Below are 20,789 nucleotides of genomic sequence, written 5' to 3'. Positions count from 1 at the left end.
CCTTTTTATTTGATCTACAGTACATACCCTATTTCAACTTTCAGCTTTGCCAACTTAAGACGAACGTTTCCATGCAACCCAAACCAACAAGACTCGGGCAAAATGTGCAAGTAAAATACGTGATGGTTACAGGATAAACATTAATGTTCTGTACTTGCCCTGTGCCCGAGTTTTAGGATTGTCTGCATTCCCCAACACCATAACTCAAAGGAATACTTGTAAATGTTTCATTTCTGCCAAGACTCAGCACAGCATTCACACAAACCTGAGACAGAGCAGTAATAATGGTGTGTCTTGTACATCTCATAATACCAGATTGGCTTCTCTGCCTGGATATCCCTTTTCGTCTACAGTACATCGCATTTTAGCTTTAAGACACATTCATGTTTGCAGGAACTACAATGTAGGTCCTTCAGTTATGATTATCAACATCAACTGCAATGACGAGGTTAAATGCCAAGGAGCCCCCTCAGATGAAAGAGAAACCCGGGGCCAAGAACTCTTTAAATGGATACTATTACTGTTGCACAGCAGAAGAGGCAGGCACAGTTACCCAGAGACACCTGCCAAGGGTTTGTGTTTTAAGACGCGATTCATCTAGATCTTCCCTAAAAAGATGGTGCTTAACTCTATATTATCTATACAGTGCTGCATGCTCCTTTTTAGTAAACCCTTTAACGGCCAGAGGGACCCGCAATGCGCAAGCCCATTTGACAGTGAAAGGCTTAAGGGGCGAGTGAAAAAGGAGACAATTACCCTCAGTCGGGAGGACAGCCCCAGTAAGTGTTGAACAGGTAACAAAGGGGAATTAAATGAATACTCCAGTTAAGCGATATCTCTCATCAATGGCAGGCTTCTTGTTATCGGAGTTCTTGCCAAGGTTGTGCCATGTGCTATAATATCAGCGCTATTTTTATGATTCTCTAAAGGCTTGATGGCTTAATGAAGGAAAGTGTGTATTAAAGGCAATTACATTGACTTTTCACTTATTAGGTAACAGATTATTATTTGAATTGATCGTATGCACACTCATTGCAAGAGAACAGACTGATCTGGACACTTGTTTAGTTACGTGGTCTATTGATTTTGCTCCAAACGATGTAGGGGGTCTCATTAAAACCAATGATAATATAAATGTATATTACAGCTGCATTACCCACAATCCTGCAGAAATTAGCATGCAGCCTTTTGATAGCTTTATGTAGAAAGCCATCTTATAACTAGCCATGTCTATATTTAATAGACTAGAACCAGGTTGATTTGCTGCCAGGCAAAACGCGTTGGGGTGAGACAGCAGTCTACTCTACCGCCTTCATTTTTATTCTGTGCCAGATAAGACAACTTATTTGTTTCAATATAAAAGCCGTTTTTCCTTGTAACTATAGCGAGCAAACACACTCCTCCAAATACATGGGAATTAGTCCCTAAATGGGCATGGTTCAGTAAGCTGGGTACCTTTTATTTCCGGAGACGTTACAATCTGTAGATGAATCACAGCCGATGACTCATAATTATTACTCGTTAAAGGTAGCCGTGATTGTTATAATGCAGCTCCTCTGGAAATCAGATTATTTGCCATTGTTTTAATACTTCAATCTGGCTGTAATTAGACTGCAATTTTACAGCAGGCTCTTTGCAAGGCTCACGAGAAAGTCACATTCTGGTAAACCAATTGCTGGGTCTTGTATTGAATTGATGTAGCAGTGTTAGCTGAACTATAGTTTTCATTTTTACTTTCATTGTTTAAAAATGCATTTCAAGTTGAATACATAGCTATTTTTAAACATAGGTGGGAAGTTTGGAGCTGAATAAAATGTGATAAAGCGCAAATAATCACTTAAATAAATCTACACAGTGACAAAACCAGTGGAATGTAGTGAAAACTCATGATTTAGACAATAAAAAATAAATAAAGAGGATTTATACAAACATTAGGGAATAAACACAGCTCGTAGATGGGGATTTTCCAATTACCCTTGAAACAGAGCAGACGTCAGAGCACAATTGATTCCCAAGTGGGTATAAAATGACAACAGAAAAAATATATAGTGCAGACGTGTTAAATACGCAATATAAGTGAAATGTGGTTATGTAGTACCACTCGCGTCATGAGAGATGTTTTCAAGCGTTTGGGACATTTAGTCCTGAATGAGGCTGATGTACTGGATTCTTGCAAATGGAAATGCAACTGGTTCTCACTTGTTAACAGTGGAATGGGGAAAAGACAGAAAGCAAACAGTGCAATAAGGGTTATAAAGATAGAAAATGATAAAAATGGGTGGTAGAGGTGGTAGAGATGAACTCAGACTCTCAACACCCTTTAAACGCATGTAGACCACAATGGCTCAGGGGTGGTCGATGTTAGACTCACGCTGGTTGGATCTAGATCTACGCAGTCAAACAATCCTATGTGTTTCACTCAAGGACTGTTTTCATCATTTTTCTTTTTAAACAGCATTGAACTATTGTTGCTCTCGGTTGTTCCCCCATTCCACTGTTTATATAGGAGAACCTTGATTTCCATAGTTACATAGTAGATGAGGTTGAAAAAATATCACCAGCAACAAAGGAAAGGGTTCTTTACAGTAAGGGCAGTTAAAATGTAGAATTCATTACCCATGGAGACTGTGATGGCAGATACAATAGATTTGTTCAAAAAAAGGTTGGACATCTTTTTAGATGGGAAAGGTATACAGGGATATACCAAATAAGTATACATGGGAAGGATGTTGATCCAGGGATTAATCCGATTGCCAATTCTTGGAGTCAGGAAGGAATTAATTTTTCCCCTTAATGGGGTTTTTTGTTTGCCTTCCTCTGGATCAATAAGTAAGTATACATATAGGATAAAGTATCTGTTCTCTAAATTTAGCATAGGTTGAACTTGATGGGCCTACGTCTTTTTTCAACCTCATCTACTATGCAACTATGTAACTATGTAACAATGTAACTATGTGTGGAACCGTATCAAAAGCCTTTGCAAAATCTAAGTAGACCACATCAACTGCATTACCCTGGTCTAAATTCCTACTTACCTCCTCAAAGGAAAGCAATTTGTTACATTCCTTATAATTCTGATACAATGCCTCCTTCCCTTCTGACTTAAAAAATATAAACGCCTTCCTCTTCTTGTCCATTTCCTCCCCTACCTATTTATTTAACCACATTGGTTTAGACTTATTTCTTTTATACTTATTACCCAAGGGTATACAATGATGAGTGTGCTTTTCTAACAATGTTTTAAAGACTGCACATTTCTCTTCTACATTTTCCCCTGCAAAAACATCATCCCAATGTATTACGTGTAGATTAGTCCTCAGTTTATTAAAATCTGCCTTTCTAAAGTTTAAGGTCTTTGTTGAACCCAAGTAATCATTTTTTTGATAATTTATTTCAAATGAGACCATGTTATGATTGATCACTGTTACCCAAATGTTCCAGGACTTGAATATTTGCTATTACTTCTATATTGTTTGATATTACCAAATCCAGTGTTGCCCCTCTCCTGGTTGGTTCCTCAATAATTTGGGTCATATAATTGTCTTTATGCACCCCCAAAAACCTGTTTCCTTTTGTTGTAATGCTAATCTCATTGCCCCAGTCTATGTCTGGATAATTAAAATCCCCCATTATGAAAACATGACCCAGTTTTGATGCCTTCTCCATTTGCAAAAGTATTTTAGCTTCCTCAATCTCACAGATATTTGGTGGTTTATAGCATATCCCTGGAAACTTTTTCTTTATACTTTTACCTCCACTGCTAATTTCTATCCACAAGGTCTCTACATTTTCATCATTCCCCTCAAACATTTTCCCTTACAATAGGTTTTAGATCCAGTTTAACATATAAGCATACTCCACCTCCTCTTCTATTTGCTCGATCCTTCCGAAAATGGGAATAACCCTCTAAATTAACTGCCCAGTCACGAATTTCATCCCACCATGTTTCAGTAATACCTATGACAAGGGAGCGCAATCTTTTTTCCCTGCGCCCCCCTGCCGGCTGTCCTGCTCTCCCTCCTCCTCCTAACCGTGGTTCCCGGTACCGGGGCGCCATGATGTCATGTTGCCATAGCATAGCAACGTGACGTCACATGACCCGTGGCGCCATTTGACGCCGCGTTGCCATGGCGACGCGTCTTCAGATGCCAGCTGAACCACGGTAAGGAAGGTTTACAGAGGCCTTCGCTGCTTTCCCGGCACTTCATTTAAGTTCCTTCGGGAAGCGCACGGGGCCTCTGTAAACCCTGTGCCCCCCGCAGTTACCCCCCCCAGTTTGCGCACCGCTGGCCTATGATATCATACTGCTCCCTTGCAGCTATTAATTCAAGCTCCCCCATTTTATATGTCAGGCTTCTAGCATTATCATGCATTTAAGGTTTTTTTTCAGCCTGTATTATTATCTTATCTGCTCCTTCCTTTCTGCGCCAACTTGGTTTAGTCTTTAGAAGTTTTCTAGTATTATCTGTATTTACTATGGGTTTCTCACTGCTTGTCAAACGAGCACTTGCCCCCATTCTACCTCCATAACCCCTTGTTTCCTCATCTATTCTATTTAGTTTGTTATCTGTTTCATTCCCCTCCCCCCACCATCCCAGTTTAAAATCTCCAACCCTTTTAACATTCTCCCCCTAGCACAGAAGATCCCTCTTCATTGAGGTGCAATCTGTCCCTAGAATAAAGATGGCACCTCTCAGAAAAGGAGTCCCAGTGCTCTAAAAACCCAAAACCCTCCTTGGAGGTCCTTGCCTTAAGCTTTTGGCCTAGATCCCAGAAATAATTTTTTAGGACCCTCTATTTCTCCCTCTCTAACTTTGTCATTGGTGCCAACATGTACCAAGACCGCCGGGTCAATCCCAGCCCCTCACAATAATCTGTCTACCCGATCCACAATGTACCGAACCCGAGCACCCGGGAGGCAACAAACTGTTCGATTCATGCGGTCCTGGCAACAGATTGCTCTATCAACCTTCCTAATAATTGAGTCCCTTACCACCACAATCTGCCTTGGTATCTGAGCATCCTAATTCCCCTCTGTGCAGGAGGAACTATTCCCCTGGCTGCTAGAGGATTCAGTCTCCCCCAGCATTGCCATTTCTGCCCTGCTACTCCCAATATCTTCACTCAACAAGGCAAATCTATTGGGATGGGTCAGCTCAGACCTGGCCTGGCCTGCCTCATCATTTATCTTTTTAAACAGTATTGAACTATTTTTTTTCTCTGTTTTTTCCCCATTCCACTGGGAGAACCTTGATTTCCAGTTACAAGAAGCCAGTACGTCAACCCCATTCAGGACTGAATGTCTCAAAAGCTTGACACTATCTCACATCACGTGAGTGGTACAACATAAACACATTTAACGTACATATAGAGTATTTAACACGTCTGCACATATTTTTCTTTTGTCATTTTATATCACTTGTTAACTATTTGCGCTCCGACGTCTGTTGTTACGTCTTCGAGCTGAACCTCGGGAACTCCCAGGTCCACTGAGACACTCACTAGAGAACGTACCGTTGGTATTTTCTGGTTGTTTAAATCTCCTGCGTCACGCGAAGTCTCCAGGAAGCCATGACAGATGATGTTGCAGCATCCTATTGGCCATCGTGATGCAGGAGATTTATACCTCCATTTTGTTTCCCCTGGTGGGGAGGAACTGGTGGCACCTTCTTTGGTAAGTATCTCGGGAACACCTGAAATGAATGCGGTTCAGCTCAAAAGACCCCTTGCTTCCCATCCATGGTAAAAATGGAAGAGGGGGTGGGGGGGAGGGGAATGGTAAAAAAAGAAGTTATGTACAGGCATACCCCGGTTTAAGGACACTCACTTTAAGTACACTCGCGAGTAAGTACATATCGGCAGCTCACGCATGCGCCTGTCAGCACGTCCTGAACAGCAATATCGGCTCCCTACCCGTACCGAAGTGGGCAGACTATAGAGCTTGTTACAAATGCTTTATTTACATCAGTTATGCACGTATATGACGATTGCAGTACAGTACATGCATTAATAAGTGGGAAAAAGGGAGTGCTTCACTTTAAGTACATTTTCACTTTACATACATGCTCCGGTCCCATTGCGTACGTTAATGCGGGGTATGCCTGTAGTGGGAACGAATCCTTAAATAATCAGGCATTGAAATGCGCGATTTCTGCCATCTACATTTTATTCTTTCCTTGGAAGTTATGCTGAATAATAAGATAGCCTCTTTTATGCCCTTAACACTGCGGAAGGATATTCACTTCCTATATAGCCATTCATATAGAATACTGAGGACATGATGACTTACGGGTGCAGTATTCTTCAAAAATTCAGGGGAGCGCCAATGTTCACGTCGTCATTATGTAAAAGAATAATAAAAGCAACATAGTATGGTACAGTTTCGACCAGGTGTAACTTTCTTAAAAGTGAAAAGAAATCCACTCACACTCTTCTTCCTATTAGTAAGGCATTACAGAGACACTCCTCTCTCTGAATTGAGCTATAAGTCAGGATCATCACAGACGTAGATATCCTGAGTTATAGCTCAGTTCAGAGAGAGGAGTGTCTCTGTAATGCCTTACTAATAGGAAGAAGAGTGTGAGTGGATTTCTTTTCACTTTTAAGAAAGTTACACCTGGTCGAAACTGTACCATACTATGTTGCTTTTATTATTCCTTTACATCATGACGACGTGAACATTGGTGCTCCCCTGAATTTTTGAAGAATTCTGGAACCGAACACACTAAGAGAACAGTCTAATCAAGGGTTTTGAGTAGCTTTTCAATTAGCACCTTTACACTGGGTGGTGGAATTTATTTTGTCACATTATTTACTAATTGATCACAGTTCACTTTAATTATTCACATTAAGATATTCATTTCTGTTATATACTATATTATTGTTCAATATATTTGATTTATATTAGGACACTGTGCACAAGTTAGCGCCGTTACAACCAATTTCTTATAATTACGGGTGCAGTGCCTGCTGAGGCCAAAATTAACCAAAGTCAATTACCAGGAGGGTCATTAAAACGCTTTGACTGATGCGTCCGTTTTTCGAAATACAGACATCAGGATTTTTCAATCCCTCTTTAAAGTTAGTTTGTAAATATAGGAAGCGGAGACACAGGAGGGGTTTCATTTCCTCTGGATTCCTCTTGTGTTACAGCCCTATGTGCTGAATAGTAGTTTGCACAGACAATCCCCCTCCCCTGCCTCTCCTCCCTTGGACTCCAGACACAGGTTGGGCCAGAAGACAAGCACATACCCCGATGAAAAGAACAATCTTCCTCATTTCCAAAGAAACAAAAAACAGTCAATTCTTTATGATTCAAGGGCCAAACAATTAGCTCTACGGGGCAGAAATGTTTGCCTGAAAAATTCTATATACGGTGCACTATACATATTTCTATATAAGAAAAAAATACTATTATCAATATATATTATATATATACACGTATAGTGTTTGTGTGTGGGGGGGGGGGAAACACACACGTGTGTGTGTGGGTGAGTGTGTGGGGTGGCGTGTGTGCATGGTTGTGTGTGTATGGGAGTGTGCGTGGGCGGGGGTGAGTGTGCAGGGGGGTGAATGTGTGTGCGCAGGGTGGTGAGCGTGCGCGCGGGGGAAATGTGTGTGCGCTGCGGGGGCGAGTGTGCGCAGGGGGGGTGAGTGTGTGCGTAGGGGGAGTGAGTGTGCGCGCAGGGGGAGTGAGTGTGTGCGCAGGGGGAGTGAGCATGTGCGCAGGGGGAGTGAGCGTGTGCGGGAGGAGTGAGCGTGTGCGGGGGAGTGAGTGTGTGCAGGTGGAGTGAGTGTGTGTGGGTGGAGTGAGCGTGTGCGGGGGGAGTGAGTGTGTGCAGGGGGAGTGAGTGTGCGCTGGGGGGAGTATGTGTGAGGGTGTGTGTGAGGGGTGTGAGGGCATGCTGAGGTGTGAGTGCTTGAGGGTTGTATGAGGGGAGGGGTGTGAGTGTGTAAGGGGAGTGGGGGGGAGCCATGTGCATGTATTGGCTTGAAGGCATTTTGTCGCATTTTGCAAGGGTGCCTCTTATGTGATGTGAATGAAAGATAATCCACTTCACTAAACCGTTTCTCCTCCTCTTACACTCACTGTGCATGGCTATGAAAGGCCGGATTGTTTTCTAGCAGAAGCCCACACATCAGCTGTTAGCACCTCAAGGACAAACTGCTGCGCGAATATGCTTCTTGCAGACTTCATCTGACATTAGCAGCAGGCTCTTGTCCTGTCACATCTGACGAGCTCTATCACACTTTGAGAGTTTTCTTCTACAGATTGAAAATAACAGCCACCGCAGTGCGCTAGGTATTGTGCGTCACATCCAGCGGCCCCAATATCCTTGCAATACATCATTATTATATTGTATATTAAAGCAGTATTTCACGGTTTGGAACCCTGTTGGAGACGGACATCCTGCAATATAAAGCAACGCACTTCAATCGTCTAAAGCAGTGGTTTCCAACTCCAGTCCTGGAGAAGCCCCAACTCGGTCAAGGACATCGCTGCTTCCGATCCTTAAAACCTCACCTGCTGGGGGTTCTTGTGGGCTAGAGTTGGGAACCACTGGGCTAAATGCTTCTAATACTTAGTCCAAAGGCCAAATATTTCACTGGAGTCCTCCAATACCAGCCACCCTTCTTCCCCCTCCCCAAACATCGACACATCACACAGATGTGCAAAGTCTACCGCTATGGTCAGAATCTTTGAAGCGCCAGTAACATTTTTGCTGTCGTTTTTTTTTTTACAAGTGCAATTTTCCCTTAAAACTACTTTCAGAGTATACTGTGTTTATTACAATAAGGCTGACCCATAACAAAATGAAAAATGACACATTACATTAAAATATTGAATGTGGAAGGTACGTCCTTTTATCCGTCTCCACACCAAGATGGTCCATACCTGCAGTGTCATTACTGTGTGATATCTGAACTGGAAGAGACTTAAATACTGTGTGTGAAACAAGTGGATTTTACGATTGAGCGGTTTGTGTATTTATCAGCCTTTGTTCCCTCTCTGTGTTGGTTATGGTATGGGTTTCTGTCAACCTCTATACTAGAATAAGGTCTTTTTATGTGCACCCAAATCTGCTTGGGGGCTTTGAGTTGAGAAAGACTGCGCAGAAGTCCCCTATATAACAGTTTGAGCTCTCCTCTTATTGTACACAAATTCTATATTGGTGTACAGCACAAAATAACATAAGGACTCTGTCCTGGCCCCACATGAAATCCTCATAGCAGATCTGGCATGGGTACTGTAGGTATATTAGGATCTATTGGCTGCAAGTGTGTACAGATACACCTCACCATTATACAATGCAGCAGGTTAGCTTTCAGAGTTGGGATGCTGTGCGGGAATACAAGTGGCTGCTTTCACATTATGTGGAAGGGTTGTGATATCTAATCAAAGTACTCACACGCTCGCATGTGGCTTCTTCTTGGAGAAATCACACGCGAGGCCCAGGTCCGATATCCGCACATGTCCGTGCTCGTCTAGTAGAATATTTGCTGGCTGGAAACAGATTGGATAGAAAGGTTACAGCGAACCAACACACGAGTCATGTATATCCCCCCCACCCCCATCAGAGATAGGACAGCTAAACCTATGACAATCATTGAGGTCTTACAGTTTGTGATACTTTGTAATGGACCACAATAGAAAAAGGGTTTGAATAGCAAAATGCATAACAATACACCATGTACTGTATTTGGTGCATGTATTTTGATGGGAAATACAATTTTGCCTTTAATAAAGGGGATCTGAAACAACGTTTGCTAAAGTCAGTGTTCCTCTACTTCAGAAATTTATACACGGCCATTGGTTGACCAGATATGATGTAAATGCCAAATGTAATCTCTGCTTATCGTGCTTGTTATCATACGTCGAGACACGTCTCTCCGTGAAAGTCCTGCTAGCCATATGGTGCCAAGCAAGTTGCAGAACAGACGTGGAGTATGAAGCCCGTGTTTTTATGGCTGTGTTTGGTAGACCGTGATACTTCTTCAGGGATCAGCATGTCTGACCTTCACAGATGTAGATTGGCCATGTATGTTTGGAGCCTTAGATGGAGAGTTCAAAGTTCTTGGAAGCACAAATTACGGTCTATTAAGAAGTCTCATGTTGTTCCATTCAAAGGTACCACTACTTACAAGAGAGTAAAGTTGTCTCTGTGACTAGTAACTCCGATACTAGATTGCAGAGGGGTTAAACAGATCATCGACAGGAGTACTGGTCTTGTTTAAAAATGCTACCCGATTTATTTATTATTAGTATACAGAGTATTCATAGAGCACCAACATAATCCAGAGGGTGTAAAGAGAGTAACAATGCAATTACAACATTAACATACAGTACACGGCTACAGTAGGTACCTAGTACTCTTCCCATTAATAAAGTCTATGTCACTTTGTAACTATTATTGTCAGTGTTTTCAAATATTTATCCATTAAAATGAGCAATTCCTGCACTTTTTTATTTATAATTTTTTAAAACATAGGATTGAAGCAGGGAGTCTCCAGAGCTGAACCCCATTAATTTCAGCTTCGGGGACCCCCTTGCTTCCATAGATACAGACTTTGAAGGGAGGGCCGGTATCTCGGGAAAGTTTAAAGCCCCGGTCACGTGGGCCAATAGGAAGCCTCCATGGGTGATGTCACAACTTCCGATTGGCCCGCAGGGTGCAGGAGCTTTGAAAAGCGGTCACCATGTGATCCCTGATAGCTGAGCAGATCAGCTACCGGCACCCCCCTATGGAGGCCTGCATGTCCAGAAGCTGGGGTTCCCCAGAGCTGAAATGAATGGAGATCCCCTGCTTCAATCCTATGTTAAAAATAAAAAACAATTTGCGAGAAAAAAAAAATCGCCCGCTTGGATTGCGTCTTTAAGAAATAAATATGTAAAGCAGCAAACCCTTCCTCCCAGAAGCCTTTGCGTTTCTTATATAATGTTAGTATCTTTCCTCCAGTGCATGTCCTGTTTTCTAAAAAAAAAATGTAAAAATAAAATGCAATTTTTCTTATGTTAAAAACCATGATTTCCTTAGTCCCTACCTTCTGAGGTTAACATGATAACCATTAGACTGCCCTGGGTGATGGGGAGAGCACCATTTTAACGTCCCAGACACTTAATAATTGAACCGCTTATATCTCCTGAACAGAGCCTCAGATTTGTCAAATAAAAACGTGTTGGAAAGGGCAAGAAGATACCTATTAAATACGTTTTTATTTAAAAAAAAAAAAAAGCATGGGGGGAGATGTCAGTCAGTGAGGACTGCTACTTTAATACGGGTTGTATTTGTAGTTGTCTTAATCGCCTACAGTTTATTGAAAAATTCATGTTAAAATATTAATAAGAAGAGGGAAGCTTAAAATTACACTGGGGGGGGGGGGGGGGGCGTTTGAAATCGTACAACGTACATCTGTAACTTGAAGCAAATAAAAATATCACTTGTGAGCACATTCACATGTCTCAGGCAGGTCTGCAACCCTGCATTCCCCCTTATCTGTTAGCATACAGTGCTTCCACTGCAGCCAGGGATTCTGGGAAATGACATGGAAATGAGCACACCGTGTCACCTTTTGCTTCAAATCCATTTTATCATGGACCCCCATGTAAAACTTGGTAACAGAAGAGAACTTGGATGATCAGAATAAATCAACCTTTAATGCACATCCCTAATATAGCCTTTTTGTTTACACGTTCCACCTAGTCCTGGAAAAGGAACAATTCCTGTGACCCAGATAATCAATGCTGCGTGTACATCCCGGATCACACTGAGGAACCCATCAAACTGACAGCTCTACTTCTTCCTCTTTGGTGTGTTAACGACAAGGAGTTTATTTATGAGCCCTCTTCTTTTTTTGGCCAAGCGACTGCCTCGGAAGGAAAACGCTTGAAGAGTTTCAAGTGAGTCACATGCTGTAATGATGCTTGGCAGGGAACATGAATGTCAATGCTTTGGATCCAAGCCACGCAAGACAACTCTAGTTAAAATATGGAGTGTGCGTGTATTCGGGTGCTTGGTTGGTATCATGTCAATTCAAACTCTCCTGGTATAATAACCAGGTTATTAAAGCTCTGGATAGTGCTTTCTCAACTGTAGCCACGTCATGTTTGAGAGATAACCAAAGTACGGTAATTAGAAATCCCAGTTGTGGTGCATTTGCATGTCTCAGACAGGTCTGCAACCCTGTGTTTCCCCACTATCGCTTAGCAAACAGTGCTTCCAGTGCAGCCAGGGATTCTGGGTAATGACATGAGTCGAAATGCATACTCAATAAGCACTGCCTATTGTAAGCCTTAGACATGGAGTCCCATTCAAGACCAGAGAGAACTACTGTCATGGATAGATTTAGCCGGCTAATACTAGGTGTTTGACTTAAAACAAAATATTTAATAAGGAGAAACACACCCCAATTAACCTCATTTTTTTTGTACAGGATTCGAACTGGGGAGTTCTCCAGAGCTGAACCACACTATTTTCTGCTCCGGTAACCCACCAGAGCTGTAAATAGTGGCGTTTGGTCCACGGAGCCCCACAGATCCCATCCTGTAAAAAAAAAAAACAAGCAGGAGGAACTGCTCCTTTAAGTCCAGTTTGTCATGGTTTTTAATTAACATGAGGGTTGTAAACGGGAGCCGATTATTACTGGGGTTGAGCTGAACAGGTTGACGATTTTAGATTTATGGACACTCATTCTCTCTCTGGGAGCTTCTTATTCCTTATATTCTCTTGCTTTTAACGCAATCTGAACGTTTTAATCAGCAATACACTTAATCACATCCTAATTCCTTTTCCCATTGAAATCTCTTCATGTTAAATCTGAGGTACCCTTCAAATACAAGAGACCAAGATTAAGAAACACTGCTCTGTGTTGTTATTGACAAATTTTGTTTCTGAATTGTACTTTTCATAGCGTTTAATTTGAGGCCGAAGCCCTATTCTGGACAGCTCACGGGAAAGTGTACACGCGGCTGAAAAGGAAAGATTCAGCAGCTCCAAAAAGTGAACGGCTAGCTGAAAATATACAAAGGGGCCTATGCAGAGAGCAGCGAATTTGAAAAATGGCGAATTTATTAAAAAGTAGCTTTTTTGGAGAGTTTTATTCTCCATATGCAGAAAAGTGCGAATTCTGCTATGTTTAACATGGATGCGTCTGGCGAGTTTAAATTGGCGAGATGCGCGCTTCAGAAACTTGTAAAAACAAATTCGCGCCTTTTTTTTTCCCTTTGCAATGGCCGCGAGCGGCCGCTTCTTGCCAATTTTTTCTGGCGAGGGAAAAAGGAGACAATAGCGCCATTTTATTGGCGCGAACAGCCGCTAGATGCCGTTCGCGGCTCTCTGCATTAGGATATTTGTAAAACTGGCGAGATTGAGGTTTTCGCCAGCCGCGAGGCGAGTTTTACAAATAGAAAATAAAAATTGGCGCGTTTTTCGGAAATCTCCATTTTCTGCTGTTTTCTGCGCGATTATCTCCTAAAAATGGCGAATTTCGAAAATTCGCTGCTCTCTGCATAGGCCCCAATATGTCCTCGCACTGGGGATTTAATGACTTTTATTAACCCCTACCGAGACATGGTACTTTAGGGGTTAAAATGTACAGCATAATTCAAAACAAAGCCGTCTTTTCAGTAGAAACAGCAGGTCCATCTGCACAACAGGTGAAAACAGGAAATTCTGCAAATAGCAATTAATGAGTCAGACGCGGCAGGTAACAGCACGTGTCGTGGTTCATGAGAAGTAGTCAACGCCCTTAGATGGACATTTTGAGTCTAAAACAATCTTTAAAAGTGTATATAAAATCAGACTGACACACACGCTCTGCCAAGGAACCCTAGAAAAACATCATGGTTCATTTGGCATACGAGGAATCAAAGGCAACACATTGTCTCGGGATTGAAGTGGCCAGACTTGGGATGACGTTGGAGATAGCAGCATACGGTTTCAGTGGAACAGTTGACAGGCCCTGGGATTTATCCTCTGGAATGCCTTGAGGGAGCTCTGGCCTTCACACTGGCATCGTAAACAGTAGTTTGATTTTAAGAGGTTCAGACAGATTGTTGCAACGGCAAGGGGAACCTTAGCTGCACAGCTGGCGAGGGCTGGAGTGACAGTGCAGAGGAGCCAGAGCTGGGCATAGAGGAAATAATGTGTTTGTTATGCTTTCAGCAGCGATCAGCAAAGAGGTTCTTTGTGTGTGTGTTTTTTCTCTTTTGGTGCTGACTTTTTATGCCCCAAGGGGGCATGCTGCAGTGTTATACTGTTCTCGATATCTGTTGTGGTAGCTAAAATTGAAGTGGGTGAGACAGACCACATAATATATAAGGTCACAAACTCTAAAGTAAGGACATTGTGCAATTGTAGATGACATCCACTGTGCAAAAGCACCTGGAAAGGGTCGATGATCACAGATAGCTAGTAAAATCATTGCTCTGCAACCAATTCATAGACGACTAAACAACCTCCTCCCCCGCCTCATTCCTCTAGCCTGTGCATCTCCAGATCATATCCTCTCATAACTAAATTTGGTCATAGAAAGGCAACGAATTATCCACATTGTATCAATCTTAAGCTATGTTGTCTGTTACAAGCATAAGCAATGCTAGCCGTTCTAACAGTAATGGCAGGTCATTGCATACTTCCAATATGGTTCTCATTGGCCGGCTTGGTTTTTGATTGGACGGTTAGCAGCTTCCAGATAGTGGCCTCCTTTATCGTGTTTTGTAGGATGCGCCAATGGGATTAAAGTGAGGAGGTAGAGGGTGAAAGTAAAGAGACTGGGGCGCTGACGTGAGATAACAACAAGAATTATTTGTGTAAAGGTTGTGGGATAACCTTGTGAGAAAGGTGATCTCTTTGAAAAATGTAATCTTTGGGATCTGCAGGCAAAATAGATTTAAAGGGGGGTCACTGGCCTCCTGCACGCAAGTTTTGAAAAAGAAAAATCGGGGGCATGAAACTCTTAGAAAGGTCTATATATTCCTACGGTTTGTTGAACAATTGGTTAACCAAGGTTCCTAAAGAACAAAGCATTTGAAATATAAAATATATAAAAAATAATACACATTGATTAAAATACAAAATATAAAACATGAATCACATTAGTGTAGAACTTCAACCTTGATTAAGATTAATCAATACATTTACCGCAAAACAAAAAACTCTCAAGTACAGTATCCTTTACTTATAGGATATCCAATTTCTGCTTAAAAGGATGATAGAGCTATACAAATGTATATATACATATAGCCTTTTATCATCCAATTTAGATGGAAGCAAGAAAATTCCGATAGAGTTAGTTGTTTCTTGGATGAGCAATTTTTCCTGAAAATAGTATAAAGCAGTCAGGAAAAAAAGAGGGAGGATAACCCCTCTCTGTACCCAGTAGTAGAGTTAACCTTTTTTAGTATTCAGTTTTTCTGTGGAATCTTGTTTCTGGGATTTTGTTTTACAAGCAGATCAATCCAGGTACTGTAGCTTTTAAAATAACAAGGTTTTTTTGTCTCCTAATGTTTGTATTGCATGTTACCCTCTATGTGATTTGTGTAAGGTCGGTGTAAGTGTATCTTACTTGGCAGATCGCCCTGCGTGAGCGGTGTCCTCTCACTGTAATGCGCACACACATCACCCTAGCTCCTGTTGCGCGAATCTCAATGTTATAGGTCGCGAGAGCCACTTGTATTTTTGCAATGCATGTTCCCAAGGCCGCGCCCATGGTGAGCGCAACTGCGTGCGATCAAAATGCCGTGAGCTATAGATCACGCAACCGCGTGATGAGAAGCGCCGACACGTGCGACCCAGGAGACAAATAAATGTGTCTCTGTCGGTCGAGGGCCGGGTCACGTGAGCCGGTCGCCCAATGAGTCTCTCTTAGCCGGCCGGGTCTGCTGTTCCTGCCAACTAGCCGCTCTGTGTGGATGCAGCCCCTCCGATGGATCTCGGGCAACGCATCAGCCGCCACCTTATGGAACACGGCAACCTCCGTTGCGTGAGTAACCTGTAGCCTGGCAACGTTCCTCTGGGCTTGCTACTCCGATGGTATAGCGATACAGCACGGCACAGCAGCCGTTTGCCGTGGCCGACTTGTCCTCCGCTGCTTGGGATCTCCTCCGCATACACGATGCAACAGCTGACGTCCCAGCAGTTTTTGATTTTGGCGCCAATTGAAAAGATAGCCAGGTAATTGCTAAGGGAGATCAAAGGTCCCGGATTCTCTCCGGTTCTCACCCTACGCGTTTCTCCTTATTCAGGCTTCCTCAGGGGTATGATTAGATGCTTGGTCCTGCACCTTTTTATACAGACCACGATTAGAAGACACGGCTCCCTTATTCAAGATTTTTCAATCGCCTTCAACACTGGAAACTTGTATTTTTTCTTCTCCTTATGCATGGCATATATCGAAATATGTTTTCTCACTTATTAGCAGAGTATTTATGTTGGAAGGTGTTGGGCTTCTATCGATCCACGGAAAAAATCTCCCGTGTTTATTAATTTGAAAGTATAAGCATGGCAGTAAATTATGCATATCCTTTAGTTTATATGCTAGAACAAATGTGATTTTCTAGTCTTGTACACAGTATGCTTTGAAAACAGACATTTCATTGAACTTGTAGTGAATAAAAACAGTGCAACATATTTTTTGCCTTCATTGCAACAATGTAACCCTATATACAGAGCCTATAATTCCTCCATTGTCAGAAAATCGCATACATTAGAAACAGTTGCAATTGTATAAGATGTGTTATGGGTTGTTAGCATTATTGCAGGTTTTTCATTGCAACGTTTTCTCCATGGAGAATTACATTTTCATACTTTATACCAGCATATAAATCCATAATCATGCACATAGGATACAAAAATCAATATCTAATGTTGAGACCTAGGGGGGAGGGGGGTGTCAATGTTTTTAAAGTGTAAATCCAGTTAGATTCACATTGTGATATTTTCTTGACAGTCACCTCCTCTCCAATTGTTGCCACTTAGTTGAAATTCTACACATCGTATCAAACGTGTATTAAACACATATATTATACAGGTAAGACAGCATACCAATGAAAATTCAATCAATAGTAATTCCAATTGGCAAAATTCAACATAATATCAATTCTGATAAAATATGTTTCTTTATATAAATATTATGTGCATGATTATGGATTTATATGCTAGTATAAGATATGAAAATTAGTTTCTCCGTCAAGAAAACATTGCAACAAAAAACCTGCAATAATGCTAACAACGGTATACGTGCGCTGTCTTGTGCTCTGGGGAAATGCTGACACACAGTCTTACCTGTGTGTATTGGGGCCGTGTTATAGAAAGGTAAATGTGTGGTGCTGCTTTGCAAAGGGAGGGGGACCCAGATTCATGGAATAGATATCTTCTTACCTCTGTCCTGGGCACCCCGCTCCCGTGATGCTATTCCAAGCGGGAGGTGGTGGTGCGCGGTGGCTGTGACCGTCCCGTCCTGGCAGCGCCTACAGCAATGAGACCTCCCACACTCTTCCTAGTAGCGTGCGTCCTGGATCACGGAAGATAAAAATAAAGAGAGAAGCGGCAGGCATCCGGAGCGACAGCGAGAAAACGGCAAGAATTAATGGGCAAAAGCCACGGTCGGGAAAAAAAGGGGGCTTTATTGAGAAACACAAATGAGACGAGCAGTCCCCGTGTTCTCCCTCCTGCGCCTTTTTCTCGCCGCTAGGGCGCTTTGTCATCAATTATTGCCGTTTTCTCGCTGTTGCTGTGGATGTCTGCCGCTTCTCTCTTCAATAATGCTAACTACCCATAACACATCTTATACAATTGCAACTGTTTCTAATGTATGCGATTTTCTGACAATGGAGGCATTATAGGCTCTGTATATAGGGTTACATAGTTGCAATGAAGGCAAAAAATATGTTGCACTGTTTTTGTTCCCTACAAGTTCAATGAAATGTCTGTTTTCAAAGCATACTGTGTACAAGACTAGAAAATCACATTTGCTCTAGCATATAAACTAAAGGATATGCATAATTTACTGCCATGCTTATACTTTCAAATTAATAAACACGGGAGATTTTTTCCGTGGATCGATAGAAGCCCAACACCTTCCAACATAAATACTCTGCTAATAAGTGAGAAAACATATTTCGATATATGCCAAGCATAAGGAGAAGAAAAAATACAAGTTTCCAGTGTTGAAGGCGATTGAAAAATCTTGAATAAGGGAGCTGTGTCTTCTAATCGTGGTCTGTATAAAAAGGTGCAAGACCATGCATCTAATCATATCCCTGAGGAAGCCTGAATAAGGAGAAACGCGTAGGGTGAGAACCCGGAGAGAATCCTGAACCTTTGATCTCCCTTAGCAATTACCTGGCCACCTTCTGAATTGGCGCCAAAATCGAAAACTGCTGGGACGTCAGCTGTTGCATCGTGTATGCGGAGGAGATCCCAAGCAGCGGAGGACAAGTCGGCCACGGCAAACGGCTGCTGTGCCGTGCTGTATCGCTATACCATCGGAGTAGCAAGAGCGATCTGCCAAGATGTAGAGGGTTGCCCATGCCTAGGACGGATGTGGTCCTGCCCCAGGAGACCCTCTCAGTTTCAACAGTAAATGCAAACCTTGGTTAATGCATATTCCTGCGTCCTTTATGCTTGTTTGAATATGTATTTTCTGCCACACGTTCACAATTCCACTAGTCTTCAATAATGGATTCTCGTACCTTTTAATGGACCAACATGAGAGTTCTACAATGTTGCACCATCAAGCCACGCATGGCAGTCCAGTCGGACAGTAAAGGTGTTAAACCAGTTCAGCTAAACACAATACGAGTCTTGATCTAACGTGACCCTTTTTTCTTTATAACTGCCCTAGCAGTGCCGGTGTCTCATTATTCAAGCAGCCCTATGCTCCTGACATAACTGCTCAAGAAATATGGTTCAAAATGTAGTCTGGGCACACCTGAAAGTTCCAAAAAGGGCGAGAATGGTAGGTGACCAGAACAACATGACTGGATACACACAAGTATAGGGACAAAAAGCAAGAGCTAATGCATGCTTTAATTACTGTATTTAAGCCTACAATAAATCAGAATTTTATACCGTTCTACTAAAGACTACCTGTTATTTCTGAATATTCCTAATATTTCACATTTTTTTTTATCAATGTTTAATTAACAAAATACCACATCTTCAGCGATGTGTGTGTATATATGTGTGTATATGTTTGTGTGTGTGTGTGTGTGTGTGTATATATATATATATTATCTGTTCGCCTTTGTAGACTGTAGTTTCAAAGAGCTTAAAAACAATGGTTTAAGGGGGAAATTGGGATAATCAGGTGTTACTTTGTATTTGTACAGCAGTCGTCGTACCGTGAGCATAACTGTCCATTAGAAACAGTAGATACAATGTCCAAATGACAATAGAGTGCTAATATCTTACCTTCAAGTCTCTATATACAACAAAACGGTTGTGCATGTGTTCCAAGCCCAGGATAATTTCAGCAGCATAAAACCTCATCTCCTTTTCAGAGAACACTCCGTGTTGCGAGAGGTGGTAGTGCAAATCGCCACCTAAAACCAGAAGGGCAGAAACAGAAGCTGAGAAACAAAATCCACCCCATCTGCCGGGCACCAACACATCCTCCCTTTGAACATTTCATTTCTGCCTCACAATTTCCCAGAATCCTTGGCTGCGGAGGCATTGTATGCTTAGAGATAATAGGGCAGGCAAAAAAAACCGGCACCAGACAAAGAATAAAATCCTATTGATTCAAACGGGACCTTCTTTCTTTGATACATACGGTGCAGTTATTCTGCCTCGGAATTGCTCCACTTTTGCCCTGATACATACAGTTGTAGCAAGACTTTGGCATTGCAGCACCGCAGTATTAAGGCTGCGGGGGTGTCCCATTTAGAAGCATGGACCCCCCCACAGCTCCATTGTGGCAGACACCGTCCCTGGGGCGCCACAGACTTTTGCGTGTACGTCCGCGACGCAGAGATCAGGGAGTCTTGCTACATCTGTATGCCCCCCGATGTCGGTCACATGTTCTTCAACCTCTGGTAAAATAACTCGGGTGATATACTCTGACACATCCGGGTTCTCTCTACTCGGAGAGGAACTGCCAAAGTTGCATCACACGTGCAATAAATATCTGGCCGTGAAGGGGTTAATGAATAAACCGCCACAAATACACAAAAAATAAATCCTCGCCTGGATTTTTCAAACCATAGAAAGATCCTTTTTTTACATTTAGATAATGCCCTTCGGTCGCCTCCTTGACCAATTATTCTTCTGATTAAACGCAGTCAATGTCTCTGTAGCAGAGACAGTCGGCCTCCTCCTTTGCTTACATCTCAAGGTTAAAGATAGATTATTTAAATAGTTTCTGCCACTCTGATAATGCAGACGGAATTTACTGAGATTGTTCTGTGCTTTTTCATCCCAATGTGTCTCATCTTTTGACACTGGTACCCCACAGAAAAGGGATCCCACTCTTATCCCCAATCCCCCCCCCCACTACATCCTAGCGATTGTCCCATCTCGCTTTATAAATTCTCTCTCACCTGTGAGATCTACAGGCCCGCGGAACCATATTTATGGCGGTAAGCACATTTCTAGATCATATTTATATTTGCACAACTGGGTAGTTCCTAGCAGTAAGAAATCCCCATTTGTAGTAACTAATTAAACATAGTATTGTTTATTTTATGCATTTATTCCCATTATGTGTTATATTATTGTATCACATGTATTACTGCTGTGGAGCGCTACAATATGTACATGGATGGCGCTATATAACTAAAGATATACATA

The 20,789-nt window shown here is 42.2% G+C and overlaps 1 protein-coding gene across 2 annotated transcripts in view; it reads right to left on the bottom strand.

Annotated features, from left to right (window-relative positions):
• The window catches only part of GRK3 (G protein-coupled receptor kinase 3), a 226,811-nt gene that overhangs the window by 30,650 nt on the left and 175,372 nt on the right, over positions 1–20,789 (bottom strand). For both annotated transcript variants that reach the window (XM_075568954.1, XM_075568955.1), the window contains 2 exons: positions 19,413–19,543; positions 9,411–9,505 (listed from right to left, as the gene is read on the bottom strand). In XM_075568954.1, coding sequence (XP_075425069.1) covers positions 9,411–9,505; positions 19,413–19,543 — 226 coding nt within the window. The remainder of the gene's footprint in view (positions 1–9,410; positions 9,506–19,412; positions 19,544–20,789) is intronic.

Source organism: Ascaphus truei, chromosome 13 (genome assembly GCF_040206685.1).
Source record: "Ascaphus truei isolate aAscTru1 chromosome 13, aAscTru1.hap1, whole genome shotgun sequence".
Taxonomy (NCBI): Eukaryota; Metazoa; Chordata; class Amphibia; order Anura; family Ascaphidae; genus Ascaphus; species Ascaphus truei.
This window is presented reverse-complemented; position numbering and strand designations above follow the sequence as displayed.